We start from the raw sequence: 17,531 nt of genomic DNA, 5'->3' as shown, positions 1-17,531 counted from the left end.
TTTTGTCACTAAAAGCAGCCAAAGCTATCTCCAAGCTATGCAAATGTTTTTTTTCCAGTGTTCTCATGCTTTCTAAAATCATTTTGCCAAGTTTTTGCTGTGAATTCATAGTTTTTTTTTTTTTTTTGCACCTTCAACCTAGTGATTAGCACTTGCATTTGAAATCAGTGGCACATGCATGATCCTAACTTCTTCAAAAGCTTCAACCTGTTCCACCCAAACAGGGGTGACTCAAGAGATAGAAAAAAAGACATGCACTGATAAATGTTCATCCTTTAATTGCTTAATCACGGAAGATCCACCTGAGCTTCAACTCGCACAACACTAGCGGCTCCAATAACTACACGGAAGGTTTACCAGCAGCTCGTAGAATCCCTGAATACGCACACAAACCCACGCACACCAACACACACAAAAAAGCTAAGTATACCTTAGTTTTACCAGACCACTGAGCTGATTAACAGCTCTACTAGGGCTGGCCGGAAGGATTAGACTTATTTTACGTGGCTAAGAACCAATTGGTTACTTAGCAACGGGACCTACAGCTTATTGTGGAATCCGAACCACATTATAGCGAGAAATGAATTTCTATCACCAGAAATAAATTCCTCTAACTCTTCATCAGCCGGCTGGGGAATTGAACTCCGGCCCATCGAGTGACAGTCCGCAGCTCTACTGACTCACCCAACGAAGAGCTCCAACACACACAAACACTATACCATTCACCTCTATTGTTGGAATTGGAATCAGAATATAAAGTTTAAGCCACAGCCCAAGCGCTGGGGCCTATGATGAAGGCATTCAGCGCTGAAAGAGAAACCGAGTACAAAGGTGTAATGGGGAAAACCTGGCAATTGCACTAAGAAACAAGCAAGATGGAAGAAAAAAAAATATGAACGGAGGTACAGTAAAAGGAATGAAATGGGCTGCAGCTAGGGGCCAAAGGGATGCTGTCTCCAGTGCATCGCGTAAGGTGCACTGATGGTACTGACCCCCCAAGGGGCACCTCTATCTTGCATGCGATCTAGCGATTTTTGTAGGCCCACAACAACGTGAGCACAGGAAAACCTTATAGTCCAAGCAATCCTGCTTCTATATTTCAGAACACTAATACTGTAAAATTAGGAATGGGATTTACGGTATAAGTAATGCTTATACCGTATAGGGCTAACATTAGCTTTTTGCCTCCCTGATTAAAATAATCTTTATATGATTAACAATCTTATTTTTATCAAAAGAACATTTTCATTGATCCAAAAACAAAATCTGCTTCTGGAATTTTCAAATTACACCAGAACCTAGTTTATATTCATCACTTTTATTTGGCTATGAATCTATCTAAATCTAATGGGATATTTTTTACAGAATTCCAATACAAAACCTACACTCAAATTAATTTTTTTACTGACAGTTATATTTCAACCTAATGGAAATGTTCATATATATCTCTAAGCACAATATGTTTCAAAGGTCTGATTTTATGAAAATTCTATGTAGCCTTAACAGTTAAAAATAATCACCTGAAAAATACTACCAGATCTTTCAGGTGATTAGTTTTCTTGTAATAGTACTGAACAGCAGTACTTGGCACAATGATCACTTAACTATGGATCACTTTACATATTACAGTACACCCAAGGTGTATCTGTACGAATGTTTTTTATAAACCACAAAACCTTTTTTATTCAGTGAATATTGAACCCCAAACTTGCACTTGCTGGTGTCCAGCCTGTGGCTAGTCACTATCATCACTTCTCCTTGGTTTGGACTTTGGAATGGTATATACATATCGTACCTAGGGATGGGACCTGTCATCTCAACTCATTTTTATTATACAAAATTACCGCATTTTTTGTGGTATGGGTACCACAAGAATAATAATAACTTATTATTATTATCAATTTTAACATTACAAGAAAGGCTGCAAACCTAAATGGAAAAGCTGATCGCTACAAGCACAAGGAAACCAACAGTGCAGCAGGAGCTGCCTAGTAGAGGAAAGGATATTGAGAAGTTAGTTATAAACAGGAAAGAGCAAAAATAAAAGAAACACATAAGTTAAATGAAGTAAATTATGTAAGATAAACAATGGTAATTCTAGGCAGAGCTCTGAATGAAGACATTGTTTATTAGTAAAATTTTTTGACTGAAGAATATAGAAAGGGTGTCTATGATGCAGTACAGGCTAGATAACCTGAGAAATTTACCAAAATTTACTATCGTTTATATTTTTTCAATCATTCCTGAGGGGCTGGCACTAAACGTGGAGTCCCACAGAGCTTTTGAGTGCAAAAACTTAAACAACGACTGTAGAAATCTCACATTATTTCAGTAAAATTTTTACATTATCTCACCACTACTACATCATATATCCCCTTTTATATACTGTTCAGTCAAAAAATTTCATCAATACACAATATCTCTGCACAGAACTCTTAGAATTACCATGAATAACTATTTTATAAAATACAAAGTGACTCATGTCAGCCTCCTTCAAAAAAATTTTCACACAGTCTGACACACACACTGTAAAGTAGGTTAGATTAGGTTAGGGGAAGGTAATTTTCGACTACATTTCTGTAGTTTAACTTATGACTAAAATTAGGTTGGGGGTGAAGCTTCTGTAGTTTAACTTATGACTTACATTTGATTAGGGGGTGAAACCCTAAGTCAGGTGAGACCCAAAGCCTTAGATTAGGTTAGGTAAGGGAAGATAAGGTTACTATGCATCTCAATAATTGTCATAAAAACCTTCTGTCCTTTAAATAGCGTTAGATGACTGACACTGGGGCCTAATCACAGAAAAGATTCATGAATTTTTCAACGTGATTACCTCGTAATTTATATTTTCTGGGCTATTCCTCTTGGTGAAATTCGGTTTTGGGTTTTTCCCACCCTAAAAAACCCACTATCAAATGAGTCCCCTGGGCCGAAGTGTTACAGATGGGACAACGGGCTAGGCAGCTAGGGTAACATAAAACAGAGTTTTCTGTAAAATAAAAACTAGCCATAAAAGCATTAAACACGAGATGTGCAGTCGGAAAAATATATTTTTCACGTATTCGGCGATAATTAAAATATCAATACCCAATTAAGCCTAGCAGACTGCAAGCCTAAACCACAAGTGACAAATAATGGGGCACGCGGTACAGATTATGGACGGGCATAATAAAAAAAATAAATAAATAAGCAAAACGAGGATTGGATGAAAGTTAATAAAAAAATAAATTCAGTATCTCTGCCTACCTCGAGTTTCGTTCTGTTCATTCTTGCCGTCTTGGCAATGGCAACAACTCAAAAATTTCGAAGTAAGCTAATTTTGATGATATCCACTTTTAGTAACTGGCACTTGACAGTACATTTTATGTGGCAAGTAATGTAAACAATTGAATTCATGGTGGACAAAGTTTAAGACACCTCAGGTAATGTTTTTCTTGGCTCGACGCAGAGAAATACATTTCCACGCGCCATTCTTTCAGTATAAAGTTACCCACGATTATATTTTATTTGATAATATATGTTGACATAATTTTACGTCCAAACACATAATTATATAATGAAATAATTAATTTATTAATCTGCATTAATTATTACTACACAAGATATCATAATTACGCCGGGCATAGCTGGAGGAAGATTTTGGGAATGACTTTGTGGCAGTCTAGCTTAGCACAACATACTTATATACTCTGCCTATGAGATACGAGTAGTAGCCCAATTCTAAATGTTTTTTAATTGTAAATTTGACTAGATTGACCTTTGTTAATCGGTTTGACAACTACGATATAGGCTCAGGCTTAGGGGCTGATCCTGATTAACCAAATAAATCTGGGATGAAGCACTTCCTCTTCCCATTCAGGTTCTCCGTAGGGGAGTAACGCCGTTAGCGCACTCATGCGGTGCAATATAGGCATTACTTAACCGTCATTGCAGTGTCCCTTCGGCCCCTAGCTGAGACTGCATTCATTCCTTTTACTGTACCTCCGTTTATATTCTCTTTCTTGCAACTTACTATCCACCTTCTCCTAACAATTGATTCATAATGCAACTGCGAGGTTTTCTTCCTGTTACACCTATTAAACTTTTACTGTCAATTTCGTTTCACCACTGAATGGCTTAAGTTGCCCCAGTGCTTGGCTGTATAACTAAAATCTATAAATGAATGAATCAATCAACCCCAATTCAAGTTGGAATCCACTGCTTGTGTCAGGCAAATAAACTTGCAAAGTTGCTATGTATAGTGCATTTCTGTCATTCCTACCTTGTTGAGTTGGATTCGACACCTCAAATTAACTAGGATTGCCGATTTCCTTTCAAAAGACCATACATCCTTCAACTGCCCTGACATCGGTTAGGCCCATCTGCTATAACCCTATCTTAAGGAAATGGTAATTTTTGCTGGAAATTAGGGCCATATCAAAAGCTTTACTGAGAGAGCCTATGCTTAACACCTTGTTGGAAAAAGTATATATGACTTAACTTATACCATTTTCTTTTGGTCACCCAATGTTTATTTCGATCTTAGCATTTTAGTAATTATGCATAACAAATCAGTTCAGGTATTTTATATTCATTTGCAAGCTCCTGTAATAAAATTTATGGCATAGCAAATAAGCATTGTTTACTGACCTTTAGGATTCTCTAACTTGGAGAGGCAGCAGAAACAGATATTTTTATTATTCAGTAGATGAAACCTCTTCATATGGAACAAGCCCACAGGGACCATTAACTTGAAATTCAAGCTTCCAAAGAATATGGTGTTCATTGGGAAGAAGTAATGGGATATACAGAAAAAAAGAGATCCCACTTATTAAAAAAATTAATATTTACATAAAATGTATTAAAATGCAATACTATTAAGGTAGTAATGCATTGCATTTTCACTTGCACGTCTGAAGTACCAACTGCACAACATCCTCTGGGAGGTTGTTCCACAGTCCAACAGTGTGAGGAATAAAGAACCTCTAAAACTGATAAATTCATCAGCAAGCCACATTTACTGCACATTGGTAATGGGATTCAGCAAATCTGGTTGCTCTTGGCAGGCAAAGGGGATCAGGTATCAATTGTGAATGTGAAAGATCTCTGTTGAAATACAACTTATGAGAAAATGACAAACAAGAGACCATCCGTCGATGGTCCAAGTCATGGCTGCTATTATTAGGAAACAAAAACCTACCACCATGAACAATATGTAAGAGATAAATCTCTGGCAGAAGCAGACATCTACGCCAGAGAACAGTATTCCCGTAAAGGAAGCACAAATGATCTAAAACAGGTTGCATTGATTTTATCACTTATAAATATATGAGGCCTTATGAACAATACCTAACTTTAGTGGGGCATTTGCTGAAACTTTCATTAGATGTTTCTCAAAAGTTAGATGTGCGTCAAGGTTACACCTAGAATAGTTAAAACTTCAGACTCATTCAGCAAAGTTCCATCCACCTGAATGGGAGGGTGGGGTGGGAAATCTGTACGAGATCTGCTAATCAAAAGTTTTCATTTTACTGGAGTTCAGCCTCATACCCCTTCCGACTACACCATTTCCTGGTTCGGTCCATGTCCTGATTGAGGCTGAGGGCAGCTTCATTTCTCATCAGTGGAGACTTCACTACACCCACAAGTGTTGGATCATCGGCACACTGAACAATCTTGTTTTCCAGGCCAAGAACCATATCACTTGTATACATTAAAAATAACAGTGGTCCAAGAACACTGTCCTGTAGAACTCCAGAAACAGTAGGTCTTGGTTCACTAAAGATCCTGTCCACAGCAACTTGCTGCTGTCCACCTGTAAGGAAATCTTGAGGTAATCCTAAAACATATCTACCCACTCCTAGTTTCTGAAGTTTATAAATGAGTACCTTGTGGTCTCACCAGCAAAATGAAATGATAATCTTAGCAGCATTTGTTCTTGCTGTGCTAAAAGTATATCTTTCTAAGCTGCTGCAGTGAAATTATGATATTTTAGTACAGGGGTAACTTTGCAGCAGGAAGTCATCACAAAGGATGTTTGTGTGCAGCCATCACAATGGATTTTTTATGATCATTAGTTTGGTGTGAAATCCATATTAACAACATGTACACAAGTAAAATTCTAATGACAGTATTATCAAACATTAGAATAGAGTGTAAGGGTTCTTGTTAGTTGGATAATCATTCTTTGAATGTTAACGTGAAACAAAAGTGATTTTCATGTAATTCTTCGTAAAATGGAGTGTTCTCCTCTAACTAAGGAAATAACATCACCATTCTTTTAAGTTTTGATCAAGAGATAATCATTTTATTTAGTCATTGAAAACCTTGTGAAATTTGCTATTACAGTACATGCTTTCAAGATACAGTTTTAATTTATGAAATTTAGGCTGTCAAGCCAGCACTGGGATACTTACAGCCTCTCAGCTCTTAAGACAGTGAAAAGAGGGAGTCACTTCCACTATTCCCCTTCCAGCTGGCTTTTTCCTTATTCCTGAGACATCAGAAGCTGTCAGATTCAGCTATTAAAGTATATAAATCTGCTTGCTCATGTCTGTGAGCTATTTGGATTAGACAGGGTCTTCTGAAGCTTCAAAATTTATATCAACAGTGTGGGATGTTTGTCAGAAGACAATTTAGGCTCCAAAATTAAACCTTTTGTTTCATTTGAAGTCTTGCTAAATCTTCCTACTTGCAATTGCATCAGGCTTCTCTTTTAGATCTCACAATGATAACAGCCTCTCTTCTGGTTTTTGCATCTCTGAGACTTTGACTGGCCAGACCACACAAAAAACCTGAGATGGTTATTCACTGGGGACACAAAGATCTGTATACATATGTATAGACTACTGCAACTCTTCCTTGTTTATTAAACCAACGACTGAATTTTACGGGGTATTCAAATACCACAAAGGTCACCTAATTTAAGTATGGGTTTGTATAAAATAAAAATGATTTCTTTTTCAGAAAAGTAAAATTTTATGCCAAAAAAGAAACATCATCACTAGTACGAGGTACTGTAGTTTATCAAGACAATTGCATTGCATTTATAGGCTCATAAGGCTCAGCCAAAGGCTTTATTCTCAAGTGAGAACATTAGATCAAGGTAAATTTCAGGATAATGAACAGCTAGGTGGGATGACCAGAAGGTAAAAGGCAACAAGCACTGCTGAAGAGGCCTACACCACAAAGGTCCTGCAATATCACAGCAAGCCGCAGAGGACGCTCTGTAAGCGTTGCCTTCCCATGGAAACAAAGACAAATTATTGTACAGCACAAAAGACAAAGTAAATAAGTCTTCCAGAAATTAAAATATATATTTATTCATCTCATTCTGATATAGTAATGGCCAGGATTTTAATATCAGTTTCACAATTAGTCACTAAAACAGACAAAAACCCCTTCACAATATATACACAGAATTACCATCTGAAAGTGAGACTGAGACAACTGAGAGAAAAAAAATTTTTAAAACCCAGTACAGTACTGTACTGATTACATAAATGCCCAATGTTGACACAAACTTCAAATAACCGATAAGAAAAAGCTGCAGAAGTGGGGGCAGATTAACTTTCGAAAGAGAAAGATACATTATTGCTATTGTCATGAAGTTAAACCACCACTTTGTCAAAAATGAAAATGTAAGTAGGTAGTTTTATCAGCACTGTTGAAGAACGACGTAAGACGATTGCACAATACAAAGCTCTTACATGAGGCTGAAAATCATTATTGCTATTGTCATGAAGTTAAACCACCACTTTGTCAAAAATGAAAATGTAAGTAGGTAGTTTTATCAGCACTGTTGAAGAACGACGTAAGACGAGTGTATGATACAAAGCCCTTACATGAGGCTGAAAATCAGAAGCATATATCTGATACATGCATTCACAATGTGTGACAATTATCAGTATGAGATACATGCTATGATAACTGTACAGGAAATATTTCTATCTCATATTTTCACTTTTATACAGAACATTAACCTGGACGTATTTATATCACCCACTGAATCAGTTTATTAAATTAACTCTCAATATGGTGATGACTACATGGACAACTTTTTAAAAAAGTGAAAGCTAACAAATATTATTACCCCTGCATTTAAGTTTTCCTTGTTAAAGCTGATTCCAGTAGCTTACTCCAAAACCCTACAATACACCCCTTTAACCCAATCTTAAAAAGGAAGAGAACCAACAAAATACGATAAAGAAAAGATTAATAAATCAGGAAAATAAACTCATAACCAAATAAAACACATAACAGGTGTCACAGCCAATGTGGAGTGACTGAATTGTAAACATGTTAATGCTTCTGACTGCATAAATATGATAAAATCTCTGGTTCTCAATATATATGGAGACTTATGTAACAATATCTATACATAGCTTAGCACAGTTACCAGTAAAGTTAGCATGGCTGTGAATAATTTAAAATTTTAACATGGCTGTGGATAATTTAAAGTACAATTTCACTATTACTCTGTACAGTGGAACATACTTTTTGTTTTATCGTTTTTAAATTTCTGCACGATGGTACACAAGGAATCAACACTGACTGATTAACAAAAATGTGGGAACATGATGCCAAGCCTTCTTGGAACCTATTAATTACACTATACTTACAAATATAAACACCCTTCCTTTTGCACGTAACAGATACTGTCTCGAAAACACCGTAGGTCCATGACCAGAATGAATGATGAAAATCTTACTAAATAGAAATATATTAATACTGAATGTGAAATTTTATAGCTTTAATTTGTACATACAGTATACGTGATATATTTGTAACTGATTTCTTAAATGACGTTCAAAACTATAGTACAGTAATGATAAATAATGCATCTTAATACTGGCAGAGAATAACAGTGGTTAACCATTTATACACTCAACAACAACAACAACTCTATAATTAAATACTAATTGATCTCTGACATGAAAATAAACAAACGATACTGTCGATAATACGAGGGTAAATTAGTACCGTACCTGTATATTAAGTCTAATAATGCCACTATTTAGTTATCACAAAGCAGAATGAGCAATAGCTGTTTTTTGTGTCAAACTGGATGTATAACATACAGCCAAACTCTATTCTACAATAAATTCATGAACATTCTGAAAACACCGCATATAACTTTTTTTTTATCCGATATTTCTTTCAAGATCACCCCGAAAGCCTCAGGAAGTCACAAGGAAACATTTTGACCATCACAGTACCAAAGCAACCCTAATTTAGTTGAGCAATAGGTTCAGATGGTGACCCTGAGGACCTCCTGGCTGCCTGCACTTGAACTTATGCACCATAATATTGTGCTGCCAACATATGCTACACATGGGACCACAGCCATTACACAGTTCCCAATATCTTCAATATACGAGGACTCGCTAAAAATCCATGGCATTACATGACCATTAGAGCTACTCTTGGTAAGATTACTGCAGTTATAAGGGAGCTGATGAGGTTAACTGCATGGTTGTCCAGAATATATGAACCACAGATAGGTATGATTCCATCCCCCGGCCGCTCCACTATTCTGCCTTCCGAGTCCATGCCTGTGAACGTAAACTTCCAACAGTGAATCAAGTCTTGAAATACTGCAAGAGACACTAATGGACTTAACACATAAAGCAAGAATAAGCTGTTTCAAAAGTTGTCCAGCATATTGTTGGCTCTCAAGTCCTTTACTTTCTGAGAGGACGGTATAAAAAAATTTCGTAACACACATGTACACAGACTTTAACTTCAACATAAAAACATATTACACATTAAAAACCCTGGCACCCAGAATATCAAAATTATGAAAAAAGCAGCATTAGCATACTTAAGAGTGGAAAATAAAAATACCTGTAGGGTCACACTGCCCGAGGAAATTACAAGCGATGTATTTTACTGTCCCAGATGTTAACGTCTTGACATCTCTTTTGAAAATGCACTAGAGCAACAAGAAAATGTTAAAAGGGCTCAAAGGATTCAATACACCATTCAATTCACTAACCTGAATACTGCATAGTAGCACCAATCACAGAATCGATCAAGCTTCCCAACAATCCACCAAGTGCGCCAACAAAGACTATTGGCCACTGTGGAGGTGCGCTAATCAGGACAGGAGTGGATACAAACATCAAGAGTGTTAAGTAGTGTCCAACGCCAATCAAAAGGCCGCCAATGAAACTGACCAACAGACCTATCACTGTCACTCCACCATTAGTGCCTGGAAAAGATAACTTGTATCAACATCATTAAATCATAAATGTTGTATTTTTGTTAGTTTTTTATTTTCTATGGAATATTTTAATCATGACTTGTAAAATTAGGTGATGTACTTGGCTCAGGGTAAGCCAAGTTCAGTTCAAATTGGCAAAACTAGTTTTTAAACTGGAATTTTTCTGCTATACAGAAATACCAGAGTAACATCATCATTCTTGGAACATGAAAAATTTACAGCATTAAGATGTCATTTTCCTTCAGAACTAAGATACCACAATGAACACAGTATTATTACAAGTCGGCAATATTATTTTAACCAAACAAAAACAATGTCACAATGTACCTCGGGGGACTGGTTGCAGGGATGTAATAAGAATTGGATCTCCTGTACTAAGTACAGTACCAAACTCTGAGGCCCAAGTATCACCATTGCAACAAGCCAGCGCACCTAATGTAAAGGGGGATAAAATGTTATGGGTCATACCAAAATATGAGACAAATAGAACTGATAAACAGAAATCAATTCTCAAGAGATTATGAATTAAAGCATTTATTCACCCCATATCTATGAAGAAAATAAAGCTGCTTAATAATAATTTGAAATCATTAATATTTTACCATGCAATCTGCAAGACCTACATCCTTAATAGATTATTTTCCACCGAGCTTGAAAACATTTTACAGTAATAAATTTCATGAAACTTTAGCTAATCATCTATTATTGAATTGGTATAATAATCAAGATCCCCTTGCATCTGTAACTGATCTTGTAATTCATCTTGTAGTCTGTAATTAAATCTAGATATATGCTCTTTTTCAGTGTAGTAGCTCTACCAAGACAACAATCAAGTAAACATCAGCTGAAAAAAATTCGAGTTACCTAGAACAGCAATGCTTAGCCAAGAACAACGGTAGTTGTACACCATGTCTATGGGATTTTCTCCACACCCACAATCCATGATGTAAAACCAGGCCATTATTGAAGCAACGCCACCATTACAGAGGACTTGGACCCAGTTCCGTTCCCCTCCTGATAGAGAACAAGTTGAACATACTTTAATAACGGTATTAAAGGTAAGTGAATACAGTTTTACAAATTTAATAATTTGTCTACAGAACTTTTCTCTGTGACAAAGAAACAGGGATAAATCAAAAGCTTGATCTTGTACCTGCAAAATTTTTCCTATGAAAGTCCTATCATGATGCAGTAAATATTTATTGTGATCTTTTGCCCAAGGACATAAGGTTATCAAACACCCTTGAACCCTTTTCAGTTTGACATCTCAGTAGGTGCTACATGACAGGATCACACTGAGTAATAAAGAGATTAAGTCAACTTTAACCTCTAAAACGCTAATAGACTCGCCAAACATTAACATGGATGGCTTTGTTACAGAAACAGTAGTCAGCAGGGTTTAAGTCTAATAAACACAAAATACTATCAAGCTCACTGCTTACCTCTTCCAAACATGACATGGAAAAATAAGCCACTCAATTCCTTGCCTCAGTCTTTCTCCAACTAGATACTCCATATTAGTCCATCTCGCTAAATTCATCTACTATCAAAAACCAGTAGTCCTCATTACTATAGACCTATATGATTACCATACAGTATTTAACCAAACCATCGATTTCTAGCCCCTAACAGAGTTAACCTAAAAAGATTTCATCCTAAATGAGGGCAAACATTTTGCAAAAAGACCACTAGGCAAAAGGGACGATAGCACAAGACATAAGTGATAATGAAAGCAAAAGGTGAAGATTATTCTGGGTATCCTGGTCAAGCCCAACAAGTTGGACTAGTTAGAGCACTTCATGATTCTCATTCAGTTCCACCTGAAGGTCAAATTTCTGTTATGTTTTCTATGTGCATGTACTTGTGTTTCAATAAAGAACACTTATTAACATGAAAGCATAAAATTCTAGGCTGTACTAATAAGAACACAGATATATGCTATTGGGCCCCACACACAAAACCATAATTATTTTTCTTTCACTTCTCAATTCTGCAATAACAATAGTAATTGTCCCCATGCAGTTAAGTTATTTACACCAACATACTGTATCATAGCTGAAGGTCCTAATTTCCTAAATACAGTACACTAAACAGGTAAAGTTTATTTTAATAACAATAACACCAAACTACATAAAAAAAATTTCTTACACATTCATACACCTGAAAAAGTACTCAAGACCAGCCTTGCCTTAGCTGGAAATAAAAAACTTTCTATATTCTATATTCAAGATACGCCAGTGTCTGCTGGACGATGAACAAAAACACGAGAGAATGTCTTCATACTCTTGACAGAAGGTAATCAGACTGAGATCCAGTTCATGAAGTAACTTTCTTGACAAACATGATGACAAATTTGTATGATGCTCGTTGTTGCAAGGTAGCTGAACATGACCACTACGTTACAGCTCTAGGCTTCGGTCTTAATTAAGAAGATGAAATTGTAGCTAGCTAAAATCAGAATCAGACAACTAAGAGGAAGGAGGCCAAGAGGGACAGATGATAAATAGATGCATATACTGACACAGTGAGAGACAGACACTGAGTGACCATTCTCTTATAAAAATGAATCTTTGGATTTTAAAGGAACTTTGAAAGGAGAGACCCTAAAATGAACTCACTCTAGGACATGCTACGATTTTTTAAATATGCACAGAAAACATTTAAAAAAAAAATCTCTCCACTTTCACAGCTACCTGGAAATGCTACACCTAAAATCATGGAAAGACATTAAAAATGTATGGTTATAGTTGTATCTGCATCAATATTTTCTCAAAATAGTTCATGCTCTACTGATTCTCTTTATTCTGTTAAAACAGTCTCTTAGGAAAAAAAAAAAGTAAAAATCTCATCCTCAAACCCAAAATGCACAAACTGTACGCCCCTCCTTAAATAGTACGAAACTTGAACCAAATTCTATATTCAAATGCAAAACACACCTTGCATAGCGATAGCTACACCCCACATTAGCATGCATGAAAAATGACAAAATGGAAAAAAAAATAGATGCTAATTGTAAATATAGTACACATACAATTATAACATCAATATGCACATATACAATCCTGCAAGGTTGAGTAAAGAACACTAATTATCAATGAACATTAGCAGGAAGTATGACAAGACTTGAAGGGCAATAATGCCAACTAGTACTACTACATATCTAAATAACACAAGCTGAAAGGTAGCAGAACTATCTACAAACCAGCAATATATATAAATAATGTTCATGCTCTTTACAGTATGAAAAATATGGTTTGTATCAGTGTATCAAATTACCCAATGTTTTGTAATTTATTAACCACTTAAACAGACCAATGAGTCACATTTCCACACTCGAGTACCTGAACGAAATGCTCTGTTCTTACAGGGCAAAAATTTTAGCAAGACGAAGTTTGAGAAGGTTGACAGCTTGTTGGAAAATGATCAGAGAGAAGGGATGAAAAAGAGATAGAAAACAATGCAACCAGGGTCCAGAGGGAAAATGCATAATTCAAGCACACTGCTGATAGTACAGTGAACCCCCCGTATTTGCGGGGGATGCATCCCACACGCCCCCGCAAATAGCTAAAATCTGCGAATACTTAAAACCCCTCTAAAAACACTTAGAACTGCCCATTTTGATAGTTTAAACACAGAAAAACCCTGTAAAAATGCATATACGTGAGTATTTTAATAGTTTTATCACAAAAAGTGCATTTATTCATGAAAATTATATGAAAATACAGTAATTAGTGAATATTTCTCAGTGAAAAATACCGCGAATGGGCAAATTTTCTGCAAATGATGGCTAGATATGTTCCACAGAGAAACCCGCGAATGCATGAGTCCGCGAATCATGAGAACGCGAATACTGGGGGTTTACTGTACCCTCCTATAGGGAGGGAGGAGGGATAGTTCAACAAACTTCGAAAGTTTCTAATACTCTGTGAATCCCGAATTAGCAACAGAAGGCAAGCAAAATTCATCAAAATCATTGCTACTGTATCATGCATCATTATAAGCAACTCTAGAACTTTCAGAAATGTACAGACGACTACACCAGTGAGAAAAGTTGGAAATGAATACTGCACAGAGAATCTAGGTCCTCTAAGTACCGTACCGCATACATTATTACAATGACTGTTTAGTAGTTTCTTACAAGCTATTGACATTTACAAAGATAAGCTTCGAGAGGAAAGCTCATTACATTGCAAGCTAAGGCATCTAGCAGCAATACAGTAGCTTCAACAATTTAGCTGCCTCCTTACCGAAAATTTGCCTTGCATAACTATGGAAAACTGAAGGATAGGGTCCGTTTGTTGTCACACCCGCACCTGAAAGAACTGAAATTACCACGAGCACTAGCATTCCATACAATGATGCCTTTTTTAGCGTTACTGAAGTGTATTAGAAGAGGGTAACTGCAAGGCAAATTTAAGCACCAAAGGACAGAAGTTATGTTTAATGATAAGGGAAATGCACTTACATAAATGTTTAATGATAAAGGAAAATGCACATACATTAATGATTTTACCTTGCAAACCACCTGATATTCACAAAAACAGGAGACACCTAGAGAGTTAGCACAAAAACACCTGACATGAATTGTATCCACTCACAAATAACATTCTCAACTTTCCTCCATCATTAAGGATACTGTACTTAAATTCCATATAAAGTGATCCTAAAATTTAAGACCACACTCTTCACTAGAACAAAATCTCATGGTTCTTATTACAGTATTTCAATTTAGTTTCCATGCCATGCAGCATTTTGATATGCAACACAGTGTTGTTGGTCCATATACCTCCAAGATTAAGTAAAATGAAAGTGTCTTAACAACTGAACATTTTACCTCAAAGGAATTATAACTGAAAATCAACTACTCATTTTGAAGTTTGAAATAATTCTGAACCAATCAGTTGGTCAAGGTAACAGGAACATTTTACTTTAAACTGAATCAGTTGGTGGTAACTGAAAATAAACAGAATGCTACTTTCAATATATCTTACAAACTTAATCTGCAAAATAAATAGAGTATCCTTTCTGTTTCCTCTTAAAACAAAGTTGACCTGCAGTATATATGGTTAACTAAAAATGCAAATCCCTGTTTAGCTCTATGGGGAGAGATGCATATACAGTGCTTCATTATTATCAAAATATGCACGAGTCACAACAGTTACAGACAGGAAATTCAAACAGTGATCAGTACGAATGGCTAGAAAACCAAGGAAAAAGGGCATTGGTAAAGAGCTAGACCAAATGAGAACTCAAGGAGAATGTGCTCAAGACAGAAGGCAATGGAGAAGAATCCACTTCATGCCTTGGCCCATGAAAGTACAAAAACACTAATGATGATGACTGAAAATCGCTTGTTTCAAATAACATCAATTTTACTCATCCTAAAACTTCTGGAATGATGAAAAACTAACATTTCATTACTGTTCGTCTTGTTTAAGTCTGGCCTACAACGTGACCCAAGCAAAGGTGTTAAAAGGCGAGGGTACCAGCTAGTATAACTAAAACTTTCTTTATATCATCTTGGTCTAACATAACTTCTGAAGTAGCCATAAACACTATAGAAATATAAACTTCATATAATGAGGCCTTACGTGACCAATATGCCAATTCTGAGCCCTTATAATATGCAGAATGTGGCTTCGTGAATTTTATGTCCAAATACACTTCACAAAATTTGCAGGTGGATCAGTACCACATATAAATCACGTACAACATGCATACATAAGTAGCACTAAACCGAGTTTTTCATGGCAAGTACAGCATCATGATATGTACATGTGTGATTTTTTAATCCCTGAAAGGCATGCCTAATGCTCTAGTCACTGCACTATCACGGTCAGAGGATGAATGGTCTTGAATTTTTTCTTTATCATACTCAAGGTACATCTACTTCTTAAATGCAAAATGGTTCCAGTGCTGGTTGTTAAGTAATGCACATATAAATACTTCAAACATACAGGAAGTTGTGACACACTAGGGCAGGGAAGATAGTAATGTGTAGGCAATGATTACCACATTTAACTTCAATTTCAGTGTGCAAGTCTACAATGTCTCAGTGTATGCCTGATGCAAAATTTTGGTGATAACCCTACTTTAACCAACAAACTACCAGAGCTTGGAAAAAAATTACACACTTTACCAATAATAACTGATATAAACAACTTTCTAATCAGCTTTAAACAAAAATGACAGCATGGTTGAGATGCCCTGGGTGCAAACGTTTATTACTTATGCAAACAGCAAGACTATAGAATTACTGTATTACTATAATAACTTAGGCTTTAATTGATGAACCCCCGGCAACATCCCCAAACACCACAATTAACATTCAGTACTCACCATACCCATAAAACTGAGCTCCTACCAGCTGTCTAACAGATACAGTTTTCAAGGAAAATATCTTTGAAATCCCAAGGGAGAAAATTAAATGACAAATAATGCTAACTGCATAATGATGAAGCTACCGGGACCTCCAGCAAAGATCTGGTCAAAGGTACAGAATGATTTTTTCTTTAATATCTTGGCGGAAGTAATATCTAAAATAAGTTATTTTGTAATAATAATATTAAGCAATCATTTCATTTTAATACAATGTATCTGCACGCAAATTACTGTTCTCCTACCACTTTCTCTTCCACATCCAAGAATCACATTTTACATTCCATACATGAGTGTTCATTATACTGTCTGTTCCACTTCCACATAAGTTTGAAAATGCAGCTACGTACAGTATTAGTTTTTCATTATCTGCGAAATAACCACGTCAGTAAAAACACACTAGAATCTGATTTTCAATGACATGTTAATACACGAAACTTATATTGTAAATGAAAATTAAGACATCAGTGCTTCCCTTAAACTAGGAGAAACAAACTTAATAATGACGTGTTATCAATAAACCATGCTGTATTCCTTGCCCTCTGCCTCATGCTAATTACGTTCAGTGTGCAAAATGCATCTTCATGCACAAAAAAAACTGTTAACAGTAACTCACCCTCTTTGAAGTTTTCCTCTAGCTTTTTCTTTGCCTCAGACTTGAATTTCGTTGCTTTCGAAGAAGATACAAAGAAAACTAGAAGATTGACTAGAAATACATAACTGCTCAGCGTCAACAGAAAACCAACAACCATACCTGTTATACGCAAAAAATTGTGATAAATGATTCATGTCGCAATACAGCATGCAAAATAAGTTTTACCTATACTGTACAGTAGTCTGATTTTACAGAGCTAATGGTAAAACATCCACTGCCAATATCATTGTAATCTATAGTGGATGCATTCTTAAATTTCAGTTAATCACTTACCAGTGATATCAGCTATGGATA

General features: G+C 36.0%; 2 protein-coding genes across 3 annotated transcripts in view; both read right to left on the bottom strand.

Annotated features, from left to right (window-relative positions):
• Positions 1–3,418, bottom strand: part of LOC136842428 (early estrogen-induced gene 1 protein) — a 337,802-nt gene extending 334,384 nt beyond the window's left edge. Inside the window, exon 1 of one of the 2 annotated variants that reach the window (XM_067109755.1) lies at positions 3,247–3,418. The gene's annotated coding sequence lies outside the window, so the exon portion shown is untranslated. The remainder of the gene's footprint in view (positions 1–3,246) is intronic. The other variant, XM_067109757.1, reaches the window with a different exon arrangement.
• Positions 3,419–7,285: 3,867 nt separating this feature from the next.
• On the bottom strand, positions 7,286–17,330 carry LOC136842427 (transmembrane protein 19). Its single transcript, XM_067109751.1, has 6 exons — positions 17,199–17,330; positions 14,452–14,517; positions 11,069–11,218; positions 10,532–10,636; positions 9,977–10,192; positions 7,286–9,533 (listed from the first exon to the last, which is right to left on the bottom strand). The coding sequence occupies exons 3-6, from the start codon at positions 11,163–11,165 to the stop codon at positions 9,382–9,384; spliced, it is 570 nt and encodes a 189-aa protein (XP_066965852.1). The 5' UTR covers positions 11,166–11,218; positions 14,452–14,517; positions 17,199–17,330; the 3' UTR covers positions 7,286–9,381.
• Positions 17,331–17,531: the final 201 nt, after the last annotated feature.

This window comes from Macrobrachium rosenbergii, chromosome 10 (genome assembly GCF_040412425.1).
Source record: "Macrobrachium rosenbergii isolate ZJJX-2024 chromosome 10, ASM4041242v1, whole genome shotgun sequence".
In the NCBI taxonomy this organism is placed as follows: Eukaryota; Metazoa; Arthropoda; class Malacostraca; order Decapoda; family Palaemonidae; genus Macrobrachium; species Macrobrachium rosenbergii.
The sequence above is the reverse complement of the archived record's forward strand: the minus strand, read 5'-3'. Positions and strand labels throughout refer to the sequence as shown.